General features: G+C 35.3%; 1 protein-coding gene across 2 annotated transcripts in view; it reads right to left on the reverse strand.

Annotated features, from left to right (window-relative positions):
- LOC149784934 (nuclear pore membrane glycoprotein 210-like) overlaps positions 1-20,187 on the reverse strand; it is a 260,195-nt gene that overhangs the window by 43,233 nt on the left and 196,775 nt on the right. For both annotated transcript variants that reach the window (XM_089978566.1, XM_089978565.1), the window contains one exon: positions 10,990-11,142. In XM_089978566.1, coding sequence (XP_089834692.1) covers positions 10,990-11,142 — 153 coding nt within the window. The remainder of the gene's footprint in view (positions 1-10,989; positions 11,143-20,187) is intronic.

Genomic DNA, 20,187 nt, shown 5'->3' on the forward strand with positions numbered 1-20,187 from the left:
CAAAATTTAATAAGGTTTATAGTGATTGGGTTTGACTGGTTTAAAGAAAATCAATACATCTAAATCAACTTACTTTCAATCATATTAACATGTAACAGTCTACTTCTTTAGTTACTATCAGGGAATTGTTAGATTTTTTAGAAATGAGATCTTCCTTGCTGAGAGCATTGGTTGTGTTTAAATTTTATATTAAATCCTTTTCCTGACTTCTCTATTAGGCTATTTTTTTTAGCAAGGATCTGCTTTAAATTTATAAAGCTATAGTACAACAGCCATACTTCCTGATGATGCAGTCTTTCTGATCTATGCAAAACATGTAGTGTTTTCTCCTCCTTGGACTCTTAGTCCCGAGTTTCATCATTTTACATCATACTTTTATCAAATACTGAATCATGTTCTTTTTACATATTAGACAGAACCATAATGAAGGTTATATAATTTTGTAAACAGTATTTTTCAACAAGCACTGAGCTACAATTATTTTTTTCTTCACATATATACAATAGAAGATATTCAAAACATCCTAACAGTGCAACAGATCATGAAAGGAATACTCTTGCTGCCATGCTATATTATATATACTAATGATGTTAAAGAATAATTTGATAAGCTCATTATTTCTAAATGTTAAAGTTATAATTTGTGATATTCCCAATTAATCCTGATGTAAAAATGAGAGAGATATATATACATTGCTGCTTCAGTGTTATTATTATCATTATTATAAATTGTGTGCAATTTAGTCCTTAAATTAATTTTCATAAATCCTTTCTCAAACTAGTTTATCTGACATTCTGTTAATAATCACTGGCTTTCCATTGATGAATGGTAAGGGAATTAAATTTTCATATTTTATGAATCTTTTAATGTTACACAATGATAATTTTAATAATGTTATCACTGTATACCCATGCTATCGCTGTCTCCCCATGCTATCACTGTCTCCCCACTGCTATCACTGTATCCCTATGCTATCACTGTCTCCCCATTGCTATCACTGTATCCCTATGCTATCACAGTATCCCCATTGCTATCACTGTATCCCCATGCTATCACTGTATCCCCATTGCTATTACTGTATCCCCATTGTATCACTGTGTCCCCATTGCTATCACTGTATCCCCATGCTATCACTGTCTCCCCATTGCTATCACTGTATCCCTATGCTATCACTGTCTCCCCATTGCTATCACTGTATCCCTATGCTATCACTGTATCCCCATTGCTATCACTGTATCCCCATGCTATCACTGTATCCCCATTGCTATTACTGTATCCCCATTGTATCACTGTCTCCCCATTGCTATCACTGTATCCCTATGCTATCACTGTCTCCCCATTGCTATCACTGTATCCCCATGCTATCACTGTATCCCCACTGCTATCACTGTATCCCTATGCTATCACTGTATCCCCATTGCTATCACTGTATCCCTATCCTATCACTGTCTCCCCATTGCTATTACTGTCTCCCTATTGTATCACTGTATGCCCACTGCTATCACTGTATCCCCATTGTATCACTGCCTCCCCATTGCTAACCACTGTATCACTGTCTCCACATTGCTATCACTGTCTCCCCATGCTAACACTGTCTCCCCATTGCTATCACTATCTCCACATGACTTTCTGTTGTAAGGGTAAGGCATAAAATAACCTAGATTGATGAGTCTAGCATGAACGGAGCTTCAGAAATAATAACACAGATAAAACCGATCTGTGAACTATTAAGTATGGGTCACTGCAAATTATTTTTGTAATCAGGGTTGGTTTCACGATTCCAAATACAAGATGTCAACGCAAGCAGAGGAATGGCAAGCAATTTCTTCACACACACACATTATGTATATATCCCCCAACATCCCCTGCATATCACCCCTACCCTACGATGGTGATGAATCTATAGTACAAAGAAAGAAAAAAAAAAAGAAGCTGCACAACTCTACTGAAATAGTGGGTACTTGCTGTATTCGGTTTAATGTCATTTTTCAGCGCAACAAAGACTATACATGGTGCCAGTATAACTGGCAGAGGAAGAAGCAGAGAAAACTGCAGTAAGAATACCAACCAATTCATGGGTAGCTACAGGAAAGCTTTCTCAACATACCATCATTGCCTAAGCTGGAGACTAGAAATGAATGCAGACAGTTGAGATGGCAGTGACATAGCTGCCAACCTTCCAGGCTCACAATTAGTGAAAACAGGGATAAAAAGTCGTCAATTTGGACATGAATTCGTGAAAAATGCCATGATAATAACTCCATCCACTCTGACCGTCAATACTACACTATATCAACTTTGCAAAATAAAATTAAAACACTACATATCTGCAGAAATATTTATTTATCAAGACATGATATTGTGGCAGACTTGAACTTCCTCAACTGCTTGATCGTAAATTTGTTTTCTAAACAGTTCAGATTTCTTGCCTGCTGGTTGATCTTGGTGATTAAAATTACTGACAAATTTTCTGCAGCTAAGGAGGCCCTAAAGTCTGTCTTATTTTTCCTCACTAAAGAAAATACTCTTTCGCTGTCACTGTTGCTGTGAGTAATGCACAGGAGCGGCAGTGGTTCTTTTTGGTTCTTCCAGCTGATCAAGGTAGATTGTGTTCGACAAGAAAACTCACAAATAATGCTTCAGCGCTGGTAGCCTGCAGGTCTTCCACCAATGGTTTAAAATATTCCAGATCTGAAATCTGTGAATTCTTAATTTTCCAAACTTCTACGTGTTTTTTGCAACTGATGTGCTTCCTCACATCGTCTCTGCAATGGCACACTGAGTGCAAAAAGCATGATGAATATCAATGTTTAATGGCAGAATGCACTGCCAATTTTTAATATATTCCAAATTAAACTTCACTTTTTGAGTAATACATTTCTTTTTACTTGGTGGTGAAGATATTTTCAAGATTTTATATGCGGTGCTAAACGGTAACTCAAATCAGTGTTGGTGACGCATGCGCGGAGCAAAATTTCGGTTAGGCCCCAGTTTCTCTCAAAAGCATTTGTAAAACTACTCTTATACATATAGATTAAAATAGGCTAAAATGCTTGCTACCGGGCGAACTGTACTAATCGGCTGTAGATCTACTAATATCGTGACCAGAAGTACCGGACTGCAAATATCACGAATAGCGCTTAACGGGAAATTGGTTATTTTATTAAAGATTTAAAATAATTGAATTTTAGAGAATTCGTGAATTTTGGGCTTGTGGTGTGAATCTGTGAATCGCTGAAAAAGTCGTGAAATTCACACCAAATTCGTGAGGGTTGGCAGCATTGCAGTGATCAGTGAAGGTGAGTGCTTTAGACCACTTAGCCATCCAAGGCCTTAAAAATAGTGGGAACATATATGATGGCTCAACATGCATATCTTACGATAAATATAACTTCTTGTATGTTTTGAAGCAATCTACAAAGAACTTAATTTATAAAATTGTGTCATACAGTGCTTCCTGCTGCACATCAATGGGTAATATTTATTACAACCCAAGTGTAAGCAATGATTATATGCTGCACACACCCAAATATAGTGTACCATAATGTACTGCATATCTTTGTTTATGTAGTTTGTCTGGAGTAACAAGCAGAAGAAACATCATTATCTACAAGCACATTAAATGGAGTGGGTGCTACATACCTCATTCCAAACTGTTGCCTAAGACTTAGGAAGATAGAACAGATGAGATGGCCTTTATACTTACAGGACTCACGGTACTAATTCCACTCCAATGGTAAACATATGGAAACACTGTCATATTCAAAATTCAATAACTTAAAATTTATGGGTGCTGATAATGACACCTATAATTTTTCTTGCACATCTAACCTTGGTGCAAGCTTATGTGTGGAGAACACCATATGACCCGCGGCAATTTGTTTACATACATGTGAATGAAACACGTGTTATTGATTCTGCACCAAATGAATCAGGTGCTACTTTCAGTATTGAGTACTCCTGAGTCAAGCCTGTAAAAATGCTAAAATTGCATCAGTAGAAATTTGTCAATATTTTTTTTACATTACATATAGGACAAGCTCTCAAAAGATATTTTTCCTAAAATTTTAATTTTCATTATTAACCAATTATGGACCACCAAACCTGTAAATACTCTATCATTTCTTCACCCATTTCTAGACTGGTTCACAGTTCTTCCGTATAATTAGTACCGTGTGTCCTATAACCAGATTTAATTTTTTTTGAAAAAGTTGTATTTTACTCCTTGATATTAGAGCATAATTGTAAGAAAGAATTGGCCATGCTTGTGCAAGGATAATAGTGCAATAGCATTTTATGTGATACCAATATCTATAGTTAAATTGCATCCGCATCACATGTTGCTGTGTTGTATTGTACTTATTAATGGCTTATTCTTGTTATTAAAATAATTGTTTTCTGCCTTTGTATCTTCATGTTATCTTTCTATGGCATGCATGCTACACAAAAGAAACACAAGCATGCTGACATCAGCAAGTATGACATCACAGGGTATCAAATTACATGACGCATTGTATTTTCATCTCTCACTGGCTATAAGACAAGTTTTAAATGTTTTAAATTTCAAAATTGCATTTCTTTTCTTGCTGACTCTCACAGAAATAAGATACAGTGCATCCCTATTCACATCAATCAAACAAAACAAATAAGTGTGCCACATGACAGGTCAAAATGATAAGAGGCCATTGCCCTTTTGTGACTAAAACATATACACACACCCATGAAGCATCAAGAGATGCTGACATTCCAAACTTATTTAAACTATCATCACATGTGATTCATGACCCCCAAATGTTAATAAAAAGGTATAAAAGCCAAGGAAGAGTTCCATAAGCTTTATTATACTGAATAATTAAATAACATAGTGCTACTTTTTAGTATAAAACTATGGGGAAGGGTGAATAAGCAAAGAATAGACAGAGTAATTTCTTCAAGCCTGGTAATGTTCCCCACAACGGGGGTGGGGGGAATGTGTATCAACCCAAATAACACATCAGCATGAGGTATGTTACATAAGGACAGCAAGAGACAAATTTGAAAAAGCTATCCAAAGTTCCTATAATGCTGACATTGATGTTGGAGACAGAAAGTGTATGCACAAACTGTTATGACTCAAGCTATTAAGTATGCTGGAGGTGGAGAAATGTGTGAAAAACTTTGCTATGCCAAGACAAGTTCATGTCTCTATGCAATATGCAGACACTGATAAAAATTGTCACTGAATACACTACTTGTTAAATTTAAGTAATAGAATTGAATTGCATAGTGAAGTTGTCTAATACATAAACATATACCTACATTTACCCAAAGCTCATAAAAAGTTAAGAAAAAGTCTCTAAATCATTACTGTGGCTACTTTCCACTATAAGCAGTGTTAAATTACTTACTTTTTAATATAAAGCTGAAAAAATGCATACATTATTGAACAAAAGAGAAACAAAGCAAACATTGCAATCACTCAATTACAGTCAAAGGGGAGGTAATACACCTTGAATTGGCAAACCAAATAGCAAGCTCTAATTTACAGCTAAATGATTCCTTACTATTACTTGATGGTAAGAACAGAGCAATGTAGGTTTAATAAATAGCTTTTGTTTCAAATATGAAACCATATTTCTGACATGAAGCTTGTTTTCATTTATTCACAACAACATATATGGTGAAGAAAACCCATATCACTTAGTGCACGCAGTAATCAAATGCTGAGATTTGGAATAATGTGTTCTGAGACCACAAGTTGCAACACCCTGAGTATAAAGGTTTTCTATCATGGGACTTGGTACATGAAGAAAAAAGAGATCTGGTTTGGTGGGAGAGAGCAGTATGTTCACCATGCAGTTATACATCAAGAATGTTTCAACTGTATGAAGGGAGGTTGGGGAAGAAAAACTGCCTGTGTAAAGAATGCAATACAGATAGGACTTTTGCAGACTTATATTGGGAATGAAGGGTTGAAAACTATTATTTTAAGTGAAAATGTCCCTCCCTGCTCCCTCAACAAAAGGAATGCAGAAAAGTTCCAATACTGTTTGCCCAAAAATGTAATGTACCAATATGAGAAACATGCTGAACATAGAATAGGTGTCAAGGAGTTTAATTCTAGGATAAGAAATAAGACCGGTATAATTGATATTCAATGTGACTCGACATATAATAATTCAATTTACAGGTTGAGGCAATGCAGCATGTGCAGTTTTGTGCACAGTCCTTATTTTTACAATGTTCTCTGCTTTGATCTGCTGAGTGTGTCTCTAAAGTTAAATGATCAGTACTGATACATAAGTGATTGTGACATAAGTGGCTTACATATAAAATCTACCCCACCCCACCCCACCCCATTTTGGGGAATTATTGCATGTGTTAAATGGTATTTAACCATACAGGCCAATCTATGGGTACCATCATATGAAATTCTGCCATCAGGCCATACTGTGCTCTTTTCCCTATGGCCTGAGCTATATACTTCCACTCTCCAGTGTATAAAACCATCCCCATCTGTCTTTTGTATAGAATTTTTCTCCAAAATCACATGCAAACCATGATAAAAAGACTCCATTATCACTGTCATATGTAAAAACCACCAAATTGATACCCTGGATGCACGTGGTAACCATGGAAACAACAAACACCTATTATGGTATAGGTCGCATATAGGACTCACGGTACTAATTCCACTCCAATGGTAAACATATGGAAACACTGTCATATTCAAAATTCAATAACTTAAAATTTATGGGTGCTGATAATGACACCTATAATTTTTCGTGCACATCTAACCTTGGTGCAAGCTTATGTGTGGAGAACACCATATGACCCGCGGCAATTTGTTTACATACATGTGCATGAAACACGTGTTATTGATTCTGCACCAAATGAATCAGGTGCTACTTTCAGTATTGAGTACTCCTGAGTCAAGCCTGTAAAAATGCTAAAATTGAATCAGTAGAAATTTGTCAATATTTTTTTTACATTACATATAGGACAAGCTCTAAAAAGATATTTTTCCTAAAATTTTAATTTTCATTATTAACCAATTATGGACCACCAAACCTGTAAATACTCTATCATTTCTTCACCCATTTCTAGACTGGTTCACAGTTCTTCCGTATAATTAGTACCGTGTGTCCTACAGACACCAATGATGTGGGTTGTACAAACACTCTCCTCTACTTTGTAGAGCCAAGCTGATGACATAATTCAAACCACTGATTTTATAAATCTTTTATATTTACATTTAAACTTTTAATCATTTAAAACTTTTAACTGGCACTATATGGCTAGTATTGTGCTAACTTATCGTAAAACTATCCAAACACCCACCCACCTACCATAAACTTCCTTATAAGTCGAGTCCAACTGCAAACAACATAGACCCTGATCTGCTGCTGCATAACACGTTTGTATATCAGGGTCAATGATGTTTGATCTACTTATTACTCATAAAAAAACTGCACAGACAGATCTGCTGGCTCATTATACGATGGCAAATCTGGGTCTGTGCAGTTTGCATCAACTGATAAACTATGACCTGCTTCTACAGAAAGATTTGGACACATTAAGTGGAATTACATCTGGCAGACGGAGTTTAACGTCAAGAAACTTGCCATCATGCAGGCCTCTAGTTACACAGCCCAATCATACCTTGCAGCAGAAATGAGTGACAACTTTAGGGGTTGATTTAGCTGCTGGACCACTGACCTGTAGCCTGTATTTAGAAGAATGCCAGTTAAAAGTAATACCTATTTAAATTTTCCAATGCCATTATTAATTTGATTGGGAGGGCAAGTTGGATTTTCTGCATGGCCAATATATCTGCATGTGAGCTGTTCTGCTGGCCAGTGGAAAATTCACCTTCCAGCTCATAACATTTAAGGGACTGAACAAATAAATTGGGGGGGGGGGGGGATTATTACTTGGATTAAAAAAAAAAAGATTTCCAGCTTTCAACAGACTGAGAAAAAAATTTATTTTTCAGATTAACACTTTACCTTATAGAGTGCATGGCTTTTTAGCATCTTGATATACATGTAGCAAAGTTACCCAGTGCAGTGTGCTAATAAACAGAACATCTGTTACCTATTCGACTCCATTCTCATAGGCCTGCCTGTTAACTGTTAAGCTGTGTAATTATTTTTCATGAAAGAATTTTTTATGTGCTTTAAAATCTTGAGAGAACTCGTTCACCATCAAGTCAGTGAAGCCATGTGACCAAGCGTAACTGCCATTTCTCATACTCGAAATTTACAAGTTCTCTGTCTACATCTACACCACTAAAACGCCTGAATTTGATAATTTATAAAAACTAATTGCTGCCTACATCAATATCAGAGCCTTTACCTAAGTTACTGAAGCTTTCATAGTCGTGATTCTAATTGTGAAAACTCGAGTAAGTACTGAACAAAATCCGTGACCTCCATTTTGGAGAGTGGAGAGTATGACCCAGTTACTTTGAATAGCAGATTTTGAAAAAAGCATAAACAGTGACCACGTGATCTGATGTAATGGTCATTCACAGAAATGTAGTATCTAATAGGGTGCTACGAAAACCCGCTCAAAATGGCTGATGTTTAAAGCAGGCATCAAAAGGCGCTTCCATGAGAATGGTTTAGAGGCGTCAAAAGGCGCTTGTATGCAAATCGAGTAGAGGCATCCAAAGGCACTTGCATGAGGTAAAGGGTTAAACAAGATATGATCTTTTATCCATGTCCAAAGATAAAAAATTTGCGTTAATGAAAACGTGTATTCAAATAAATTCTGTGCAAAGTCCTGAAAATAGCCTTTTACCTATTTTAAAAAAAAAGTCAAAGATAGATTTGCAGGAATGAAACAGGAGCAATTCTAGACAAATCTGAAAACTGAAAGGTCTCCAGAGAAAAAGAATCCATTTAAACTAGCACCTATTTTGTTCTTCCTATTTTAATTTTTTAGCAATAGTAAACATTTTGTTCCTATAATGCCAACCTAGGAGAAAAAGAAAATAAAGTCAAACAGCTACAAAAAAATAGGGCATAGGGGCCTCCACAGGAAGAGCCCAGTCTTATCCCCTCTCCCTAATTACACCCTGGGAAAAATTGAGGGCCAGTGCAGGTGCAGGTACCCAATTTTACCCACTCTCACTATTAGAAATTTTGTGAAATTCTTGATAAAAATAATAAAAAAATTAGGTATTAATCTGAAGTTCATACCTGCCTGGCTTATTATAGCTAGTTTCCCTGACTCAGATTTATTTTGCTGACTTTGTCAAAATAATGTAGAGCATCTGGTCATCAAATTTCCTATACATTTTTAATATCTTGGTTCATGTCTCTGACATCACTCCCTGACTCTTACCTGCCATATTGATGTCCTTTTTTGTGTATGACGAGGGAAAAAACCCCGACTAATTCTGACTATCTGCAGGTGCAGATTGTTTCTACAATACACTCTGCTAACATATTGAATCATTTACTGGCTGTTCTATATTGGCAACCTGCTGGTACTAACTAACATGAATAGAATGACTCCACCCCCAATGTCTCTCATTTTTATGCAATATTTAGAAATGTTTTGATAAAAGTCTCATGCCTATATTTGGATAATATACTGAGATGCCAATTGCTTCAGCTTTATTGGTCTCTTTATTGCTAATTAATTAATGAATACACTCCCATAGCTACCAACCTTCCAGGCTCACAATTAGTGAAAATAGGGATAAAAAGTCGTGAATTTGGACACGAATTCGTGAATAATATTATGACAATAACTCCATCCACTCTGACTACTCCGACCGTCAATACTACACTATATCAAGTTCGCAAAATAAAAATAAAACACTATATATATGAAGAAATATTTATTTATCAAGACATGATACTGTGGCAGACTTAAACTTCCTCAACTGCTTGATCGTAAATTTGTTTTCTAAACAGTTCCGACTTCTTGCCTGCTGGTTGATCTTGGGGACTAAAATTGCTGACAAATTTTCCGCAGCTAAGGAGGCTTTAAAGTCTGTCTTATTTTTCCTCACTAAAGAAAATACTCTTTCGCTGTCACTGTTGCTGTGAGGAATGCACAGGAGCTGCAGCATTTTTGGTTCTTCCACAGGAAAATTTGGAAGCGATTTTTGAGTCCAGGAACATATGTCAGAACAAATGTTTAGCATGGTCTCCAGCTGATAAAGGTAGATTGTGTTCGACACAAGAAAACTCACAAATAATGCTTAAGCGTTGGTAGCCTGCGGGTCTTCCACCAATGGTTAAAAATATTCCAGAGCTGAAATCTGCGAATTCTTAATTTTCCCAACTTCTACGTGTTTTTTGCAACCGACATTCTTCCTCACATCGTCTCTGCTATGGCACACTGAGTGCAAAAAGGATGAATGAATATCAATGTTTAATGGCGGAATGCACGGCCAATTTTTGATATATTCCAAATTAAACTTCACTTTTTGAGTAATACATTTCTTTTTCCTTGGCGGTGAAGACATTTTCAAAATCTTACATGCGATGCTGAACGGTAACTCGAATCAGTGTTTTGACGCATGCACGGAGCAAATTTCCGGTTAGGCCCCAGTTTCTCTCGAAAGCATTTGTAAAACTACTCTTATACATATAGATTAAAATAGGCTAAAATGCTTGCGACCGGGCCAACTGTACTAATCGGCTGTAGATCTACTAATATTGTGACCAGCGGTACCGGACCGTTTCGGCAACTGCGAATATCATGACTAGCGCTTAATGGGAAATCGGTTATTTTATTAAAGATTTAAAATAACTGAGGATCGAAACTTTCGTGAATTTTTGTCTTACGGCGTGAATTCGTGAATCGCAGAAAAAGTCGTGAAATTCACACCAAATTCGTGAGGGTTGGCAGCTATGCACTCCACCGTATGTAGAATTTTATAATGACATATCAAACTTAAAATATTTGCCGATTTCCTGACCAGAGTAGTAAGCTAAACTGTTGTCCAAAAGCAATGTGTAAAGTGAGAAGCTTTTAACAACTGCATACCTTGACCTGCAGTTCATCTGTAAGAATGTCATTATTGATAATCTGAGAGTAGTCTCCCCTTGTTGATACTTCCAGCTTGACGGATACATGACCTGAATCCATGGCAACCATCTGCATGGCAAAATTCCCATCCTGTTGAGGACTGATTCCACTCTGAAAAATAGTATATGCACAAAAATAATAAACTGTACATTTTGTCTCTTTTATCAGTGAGATCCACTTAGGGCTATTCCATTTAAACCTACCTGGGACCCAGGAAAGGAACTTTTTAAGTGGGGAATTCACTCATAGATGCAATTAAGAATTTTCTTATCATTTTAATATGAACTCTGTTAAATCAATGTACCCTGGCATATATTTTTTAAAAACTGCCTTCCCAGGGTACCATGTATGTTTAAATGTAAAAACCATTATGTTAAAGGAATAAAAAATTGGGTAATCACCCAGAAGAGATACAAGCATAGTATTAAGACATGTATGTAAATGGAACTTTAATATCATAGTTTCAGATATGTTGCTTTTATCTTTGACGAAATACTACTTCTATGAAGAAGCAATATTATATACTTTGTAACAAATCAGAAAATAAAGCCAACCCCATTGGCTACAAATAACTGATAAATAAAAGTTGACAACAAAGTTATTGAATTAGTTATGGTTTCCTCAACACACTAATATTGTTATTATTAGTATCAAAAGTTCAGCAAACAGAATGTGGTTTACAAAGACCAAATAGACTCAGTTCAATTTACCGTTTATCCCACATTTTAAATTCCTCTGCCCTCAGGGACCTTCTAATGGTACTGTAAGTTATAAATAGTTTATGTTCAGGGTCTTACTACACCACTATATTCAGGGCCTTAATACAAGACTGTGTTCAGGGTCTTACTCTAAGACATGATCAAAGTCTTACTCCAAGTCTATGTTCAGGGTCTTACTACACCACTATATTCAGGGCCTTAATACAAGACTGTGTTCAGGGTCTTACTCTAAGACGTGATCAAAGTCTTACTCCAAGTCTATGTTCAGGGTCTTACAAGAATATGTTCATGGTCTTACTACAAGGCTATGTTTAGGGTCTCACTACAAGACTAGGTTGAAAATGACTGATCTCCCATTTATACCAAGTTGTTAATCCCTACCAGATGTAGAGTATGCAATTGCTATATCCAATAAAGTTCTCTATCTTTCTTAAAGATGGTGCAACTAGAGAGCTCCAAATCATATCTAATAATTTCTATTATTTTATATTTAACTCATTAAGCCCTCGAGGTTTATGTCGTTTTTGCCTGAAATGTGAGTAGGAAACACATTTTGTGAGCTATTTCTGAATACATCCTAATACATCGACTTCCAAGTGATTTCCCATTAACTAATGCCTAGCTGTGTTAGAAACATTGTTTTTCATTGGCTATTTCACTCATGAATGAGCAGAAGGGTAAAAGTTGGAGTTCTTTTTTTTGCTTAACAGATCCATCATTTTTGTATCGAGACCAATCTTTATTCCACATGCCCATCTTATCTTTGTGCAGTTCAGACCAGTCTGCCTTAGATCTGAGGCCAAAAAGTCTAAAATCTGGACACAAAATCGGATTCCGACCACAGGCGACTTTTGGGTGGAAAAAAATCGGGTCTAAAATTTGAGGTTTTTCTCTCTGTATTTTGTAGTACAACTAGAACTTTCAGATTATTTGGTATCATTGTAGAGCTACATCTGTCTACCATTCTATAATACTACCCATTTTAGTGTATTATAATGTCCTTGTTGCAACAGAGCTTGGCAGTGGGCTACTACCTCCTGCCACGTAAACACTGCACCAGGGGTTAATGAGTTAACACAATCTATGTTGTTGTCGAACAAATTAAAATACTTAGACACCGGGGAATCTTTATGATTACAGGTATCCCTCAGGTGCTCTTTTATTCTCACTTGGGATTCCCTTTTTGTTTATCTACATATTGTTTACCACATTTATTGCAGGTGAGTAAATAGATGACATTATGTGTGGTACAGTGTCCTGTTACCTGTTTAGGCTCGAATAAACAGTAACACAGAAAGAGTGAAAACAACAAGCTTTTTAAAATTTAACAAATAATTTATTTTCCTGGAAAAATTATGTAAAAATGAAAATAGGAGTACTTATGGTTTCAAGAATCAAATCCCAAAATAATCTAAGAATAATCCGCAAATTAAATTGCAAAAGTCCTAGTAATAAATGTTCTAAAAATTTAAATTTTGAATCCTGATGGAAAATCCAAGATGGATGACGATGATATATGCTGTAGTCAGTACTGTGCTTATCTACAGTTCCTTGTAGAAATACAAATAATGGCACTCCGGTGTTGGAAATCCAAATTAAACTTGTAAGCAATGTCTTTCCAAAATTTCTTGTGAGCACTCCTCAAAATATTTCCAGAGAAAAAAGAATTAATCCTTTTGAAATCCAACTGATCTGAAGAAAATTAGAACTTAAAATCTGGCTACAACAAAATAACTTGAAATCAGTATAAAAAGCCCAAAACTGAGAAATCTCTCTCAAAGCATCTCTATTAAGACTAACAAATGCGCATAATGGAAAAACTGGAATTGCAAAATCGAAAGGGGGGAGGGTCATGTGATCACATTTACAACAAAAATGACCCTTACGTCAACTGATCATTTTACTCCAAGAAATAAAAAAATAAAAAAACTGTTTATATCTTAAATAATGTAGGCCCATCATGACCTTGGAAACAACCAATCATTTTAAAATAAAATAGAACTTGTTTACAAAGGTAGCTACAAGTTCTGAAACAAGGTCAGAATTTAGATCAAAATCTGGTGTTTATAAACAGTCAAGGTCAAACAATTTTCTGAAAAAGTATCATCTCGAGTGAATAAATTTACATTATAATAGCATATAATAGAATAAAAAATTTAAAACTGAAACAATTAAATTAAAATAAATATGAAACAAAACATATACATAACAGTCCTCTAAGTTTTTATTTATATTTGAGGTTAGTAAAAGAACTTTTAAAAATCTTTGATTTATCCATTCTGTTGCAAAACCTGGAATTAATTGTCTCACAATATGATACTTTGTTAACTAAATTTTACTGAGTAAGACCAGGATGTTTGCTAGAAAACTTAGCTCTTTTTAATTGGTTACTGAGTTTATAATAAATCCTCTGTGCAAAAATCAGCTGATCATGAAAGATCTCTGGGAGATACAGTCTGATAATCAGCCAGAGATTTTTTATTGCATATTGGAGGAAATAATTATCTTTATCATATGTAAAGATAGCTGATACCACATTGCAATGCACTGAACTTTTTGAATCGGTTTTTGAAATTCTGAATGATCAAGCCTGCTTGCTTTTTGAAAAGCCTGTTAGAATTGTAGTTGGATAGCCTCTTCTTTCATAAAATAGAATTAAATGGGAGGCATGTGTTTCAAAGTCCTATTGTTTAGTACAGATTTGTCTGATTCTTAATAAATGACTAAAAAGACCTGACTTATTTACAACGGTATGGATAGTAGGAATCATAATGTAGATGACAATGTTTATCTGTAGTTTTACAGTATGAATCAAATACTACTGTGATATTTTCATGAATAACTGAAGTATCATGTCAATATGGTCATAATTGTTACTGCTAGTCTGTCATACATAGACTTCTCGTTTTTCTCGGTCTTGTTAGTAGTAGTAGTAATACTCTGAACATAAGTCTTGTAATAAGACCCTAACTAAAAAGACCATGATCAGAGTCTTACTACAAGACTATGTTCAGTCTTACTACAAGACTACGTTCAGTCTTACTACAAGACTGTTCAGTCTTACTACAAGACTACGTTCAGAGTCTTACTACAAGACTGTTCAGTCTTACTACAAGACTACGTTCAGAGTCTTACTACAAGACTATGTTCAATCTTACTACAAGACTATGTTCAGTCTTACTACAAGACTATCTTCAGAGTCTTACTACAAGACTGTTCAGTCTTACTACAAGACTACGTTCAGAGTCTTACTACAAGACTATGTTCAATCTTACTACAAGACTATGTTCAGTCTTACTACAAGACTATCTTCAGTCTTATTACAAGACTGTTCAGTCTTACTACAAGACTACGTTCAGAGTCGTACTACAAGACTGTTCAGTCTTACTACAAGACTACATTCAGAGTCTTACTACAAGACTGTTCAGTCTTACTACAAGACTATGTTCAGAGTCTTACTACAAGACTATGTTCAGAGTCTTATTACAAGACTGTTCAGTCTTACTACAAGACTGTTCAGTCTTACTACAAGACTACGTTCAGTCTTACTACAAGACTGTTCAGTCTTACTACAAGACTGTTCCGTCTTACTACAAGACTATGTTCAGAGTCTTATTACAAGACTGTTCAGTCTTACAAGACTACGTTCAGAGTCTTACTACAAGACTGTTCAGTCTTACTACAAGACTATATTCAGAGTCTTACTACAAGACTGTTCAGTCTTACTACAAGACTACGTTCAGAGTCTTACTACAAGACTGTTCAGTCTTACTACAAGACTATGTTCAGAGTCTTACTACAAGACTACGTTCAGAGTCTTACTACAAGACTGTTCAGTCTTACTACAAGACTACGTTCAGAGTCTTACTACAAGACTACGTTCAGAGTCTTACTACAAGACTATGTTCAGAGTCTTACTACAAGACTATGTTTAGTCTTACTACAAGTCTGTTCAGCAAATGAATAGGTATGTAAACCATAAATAAAGTCATCATGATTGATATGAATGTTGTCTAGTGATAACTAGACTGAAAACAATGAGAAGTCTATGTTTGACAGACTAGCAGTAAAAATTATGACCATACCGACTCGTTTCAACTTCAAACATAGTGACATCAGACTGACTGGACAAATATTAATGAACTGAAAAATAAAGCCATTACAAACTAATGCAGAGTGACATTACTCAAACTCATCATAAAAAATGAGCTATGAACTCAAATACCAATAACATATTTACATGTATCTGCTACAGCTTCAATTAGTGTACTTCTGGAAAAATGGACATCTGCTTGCCTTGACTTGAATGAGGATAATTAACTAATTAAAGCCTGGGTTTTCTTTCTCATTTTCTCATTGTAAAAGAGACAGTTTTCTTGTTATTTCTAAAGGAATTCAGGTATGTTCGTTTCAGGGAGATTTTCCTATTGACAGTTGCTTAGATATGTAAGAGACGTCATTTTGGATTGGATTGGCTAACAGGCCAGCACATGAGCAGATGGGTGAAAAATAACTCTTTTTCCATATTTGATCCGTGATTATTGCCTGATGTCCCCTTTTACCCCAAATCTCAAAGTTACACAATGTTTAACAAAGGTGTGTCAGTCTGTGTGAAGTTTGGACATGTCTGTTTTAGATCTAGTGACAGGAAGTCTAAAATCCAGACAAAACCTCTGGTCCTGCAACCACCTACTCATTTAGTAAGAAACTTTTGTTTCAAAATTGTTCCCCACCGTCCAAATATATTTTCTAATGTGCATTGAATGCCTACATTACTTGATATCTCTGTAAAGCTACATCCATCTTCTTTTCTTTAGTACCTGTACAGAAATTTCTCATGGATTCCATATGGAATACTTCAGGAATCAGTATGGAAGAGATATGGACTGAAAAACTTATGGAATCAGAATTTATTCTATATCAATTCCATAAGTACTTCACAGCAAGTGAAAATTGGATATGGAATAAAGTTGCAACTTTAATCCACAAGCACTCTTTTCCATATGGAAAGCAGGCTCGCGTAAGACTCTAAACATAGCATAATGGAAAATACTCTCTGAAGAATTAATAACTATCTGATTCAAATAGAAATATTGAGTGGGAGTTAAGAGAACATGTATATGTCAGTGTAGCTGATGTAGAAGAATGAATATATACTCATATAAAGTTGAAGAAACACATGTATGTCAGTTTTCTTTAATTTATTTCCACAGATGTTTAAAAACAGACAAAGACATGACCAAAAAAGTAGAGAAAATGTAAACATGATCAGAAAATTAGTATCTGGTAGTACAAGCACAGATGAATCTTTGGACTTGGAAAATCTGGTGTAAGGGCTGTTCCAGTAAAACATATACCCCCCGGGGGGAAGGCACTTTCAAATTCAACCAACCACAACAGAAGCAATTAAAAAAAATTATGATCCACCATCTGATGTGTTTTAATCGAGAAACACTGCCCCCTACAGAAGTATATTTTTAACATAATTTCTGGCTATGGGTTAGTGGGCGGTAGAAGCGATTTTAATATTGGGTTGGGGACAGAAGCGATTTAAATGACAGCTGGCTGGAGGTAATCAACTGAATTCATATACATCATATAATCTACTGCATATTTTTATTTATATTCATTCATTATAATCAGTCTTTTGTCCTTTTGTTTGTTTTTCTATCAGCCAAGTATGTCTCTGATACTGTGAAATCACAGATTTTCATGGTGGCTTATTATTTGTAGATGTCATTGATCAGTCCCTTAATACCTACTAATTTAACATCCATGAATACAGATTTTATAATAGATATTTCTATTCTAATACAGAAATCATGAATTTGTATCCTTACTAAACTTTGTGTTTCCTAAAGTGATCAATATGTCTTGCTATTTTTCTTTGTTCTCAGGCATGCTGCTTTTGATTAGAATAATAGTTAAATCTTGTATTGCTTTAAATGTGTGGTCAGATTCTATGATTCATTGTTATTTTTTCCAATAAATGTTTTGGTAAACTTATATGATTTGTCAGAAGAAAAAAAAACAATGGTGCCTGTGGAAGTGATGTTGCATCATTTGTCTACTTTTACACTATATCATTTCTTGTAAGAACATCTTTTTCAGTTACCGATGTCTTATTTTTACGCCTTGTTGCAAGACTAATATAAAGTTATAACAAAATAGAGCAAGTCAAACATTTTTATATCATAGATTTAAAAAAATGGATGAAAGTCAAGGAATCATTTTTCCCAGAGCACTCATAAAATCAATGTCATTGCAGTTAACTGCATTGTCAACAGAATCATCATCATTGATGGCCTAGCAGTAACATTATGCACTTTCAATCCAGTTGTCACAGGTTCCATCTCCCACTTCTAGTCTTTCATATGAGATTTATACCTATGGCCTGAGGGGCTTTCATGGCAGAGTGGTATAAGATGCTTGTCTTGTGATACAGATCTGAGGGGCTTTCATGGCAGTGGTACAAGATGCTTGTAATGTGATTACTTGCCTCCAATGTGCTAATGAGAATGTAGCCAGTTACTTGTGGAAGGTCAGTGGTTCTACAAAAGTGGTGTTTGGTGTCTCAAAAGGACTTGGATTTTCTTCAACAGTAAAACTGGCTGCCATATATAGATTCTCTTCATCTGAAAATGGTGTAAAGGCCATATTGATCTACTGAAACCCCAAGAGCTCTTATCTAAATGACTTCAGCTGTTGGAGATAAACGTCAAATCAACAGAGGCTCCATGTGCCCAAGTGTACTAAGGTGCTTGCTTTTACATCACTTAAACATCTCACAGAGTGAGTTTGTGTCACAGATCAACCAATTTAGGTTGGTGGTCTTTCGGGGTCCTTCCTCCACCTAATATATTGTAAAAAACATCACCAAAAAATCCAAAATCAAACCACACTGAATCAACCAACTAATCAACTGTAGCAACAGCAGCAAAGGTACTAGTCACTAATTTTTGCCACAGCTGTACGAGTTTACAACTTTTGACTCAAGTAATTTTTGTAGACTGTAGAATATCATCAATTATGCCTTTCTGACAGTTACCTAAAAGTCATCATCAGTTGGTGCAAATGGATTTTTCATGGTGAGCATACGAGATGGAAAAGTCTTGAGCAATCCTGCATCACACACTGCCGAAAAGTTTACATTTTAGCTCACTTAAATCTTCTCTTAACAATGTTCATTGCTCCAACTAGAACTGTTATAAATTATTCAAGCTATATTTTCCAATATCTGATGATATGCATCTGTAATAAATATTTGTAACAAAGTACGAGAATGCATCAATGTTTTTCAATGATGCATTTGAACTGAGCAAAAACCACAATAAAAAAACCAAGAAATAAAATTATTCACATCTCTCAGGCTGAGGTAGGGTATAATCATAATCTGCCAAAAGATTTTAAATTTTTTAAATTTGCCAAATATTTTTTCCAACCATACTGATTCAGTGGACATGTCACCAGAATGGACAGAAACACACCAGAAGGTTAAAATCAATTTGATACAGCTTTTAAGTAGCTAAATTCATATTGGTTTAGTTAACTGTACACCCTTTATTGTCTTCCTTTTGATGAAATTTCTTACTGAAGCTAAGAAAATAATGTTGCACACATAAAAAAAAGGAGGCACACTTCTACTCATTATTGTTTTTATTATACTTCTCCATTCCAGCCTGTTCTAATGATCTTCTCCCCCCAAATACTGTTTGTCTTGTTTATGATATGTATCTAAATTTCTCACTTACTTTTCCTACTACTATACAAATGTTCTGTGAATATGCATATTAGTGTGAAACGCAATGGGGAGACTAAATCCAAGATTAAAAACCTCCACATTTCTGGATATATTCTGCTTGGATTCCATATTTCTGCACAAAACTCAGGACTCTGCACTAATTCAGTTCCCACTGTAAATTTGTGCAAACACCACGATATTAAAACTTAGTAACTTAAAATTTTGAGTGCTCATGATCAAATTTATATCAGTATAGACACGTCTATGATGAAAGCTTTTGTGAAGAAAAAAACCCATAACAGCCGCACCATTTTCTGGATCTGTACAAATTTGAAATGTGTGCTTTCAATACTACACCAAAGAGTCAGCTGCTGATTTCAGTAATGAGTCGTCCAAACTCGGGTCTGTAAAGGGATGGAAATTATGTTAATAAAACAATGTCCCTCACTTTTTTCAGTTACAAGTAGGACAAGCTCTCAAAAGATTGTTTTTACTAAAATCTTACTTTCATTATCAACCAATCAGGGACAGTCAAACACATATATACTCTATTTTATCTTCACTGATTTATAGTATGGTTCTCGTTCTTTCACATCTGTAGTAATGGGAGTCCTTGAACAACTCAATGGTTGTAAGCCTTTTTCGACCATGCTGAATGGACACTCTCTAAGATAATGTTCAAGTAGCAGAAATACT

Source organism: Sinohyriopsis cumingii, chromosome 13 (assembly GCF_028554795.1).
Source record: "Sinohyriopsis cumingii isolate HCF-2022 chromosome 13, ASM2855479v2, whole genome shotgun sequence".
Classification (NCBI taxonomy): Eukaryota; Metazoa; Mollusca; class Bivalvia; order Unionida; family Unionidae; genus Sinohyriopsis; species Sinohyriopsis cumingii.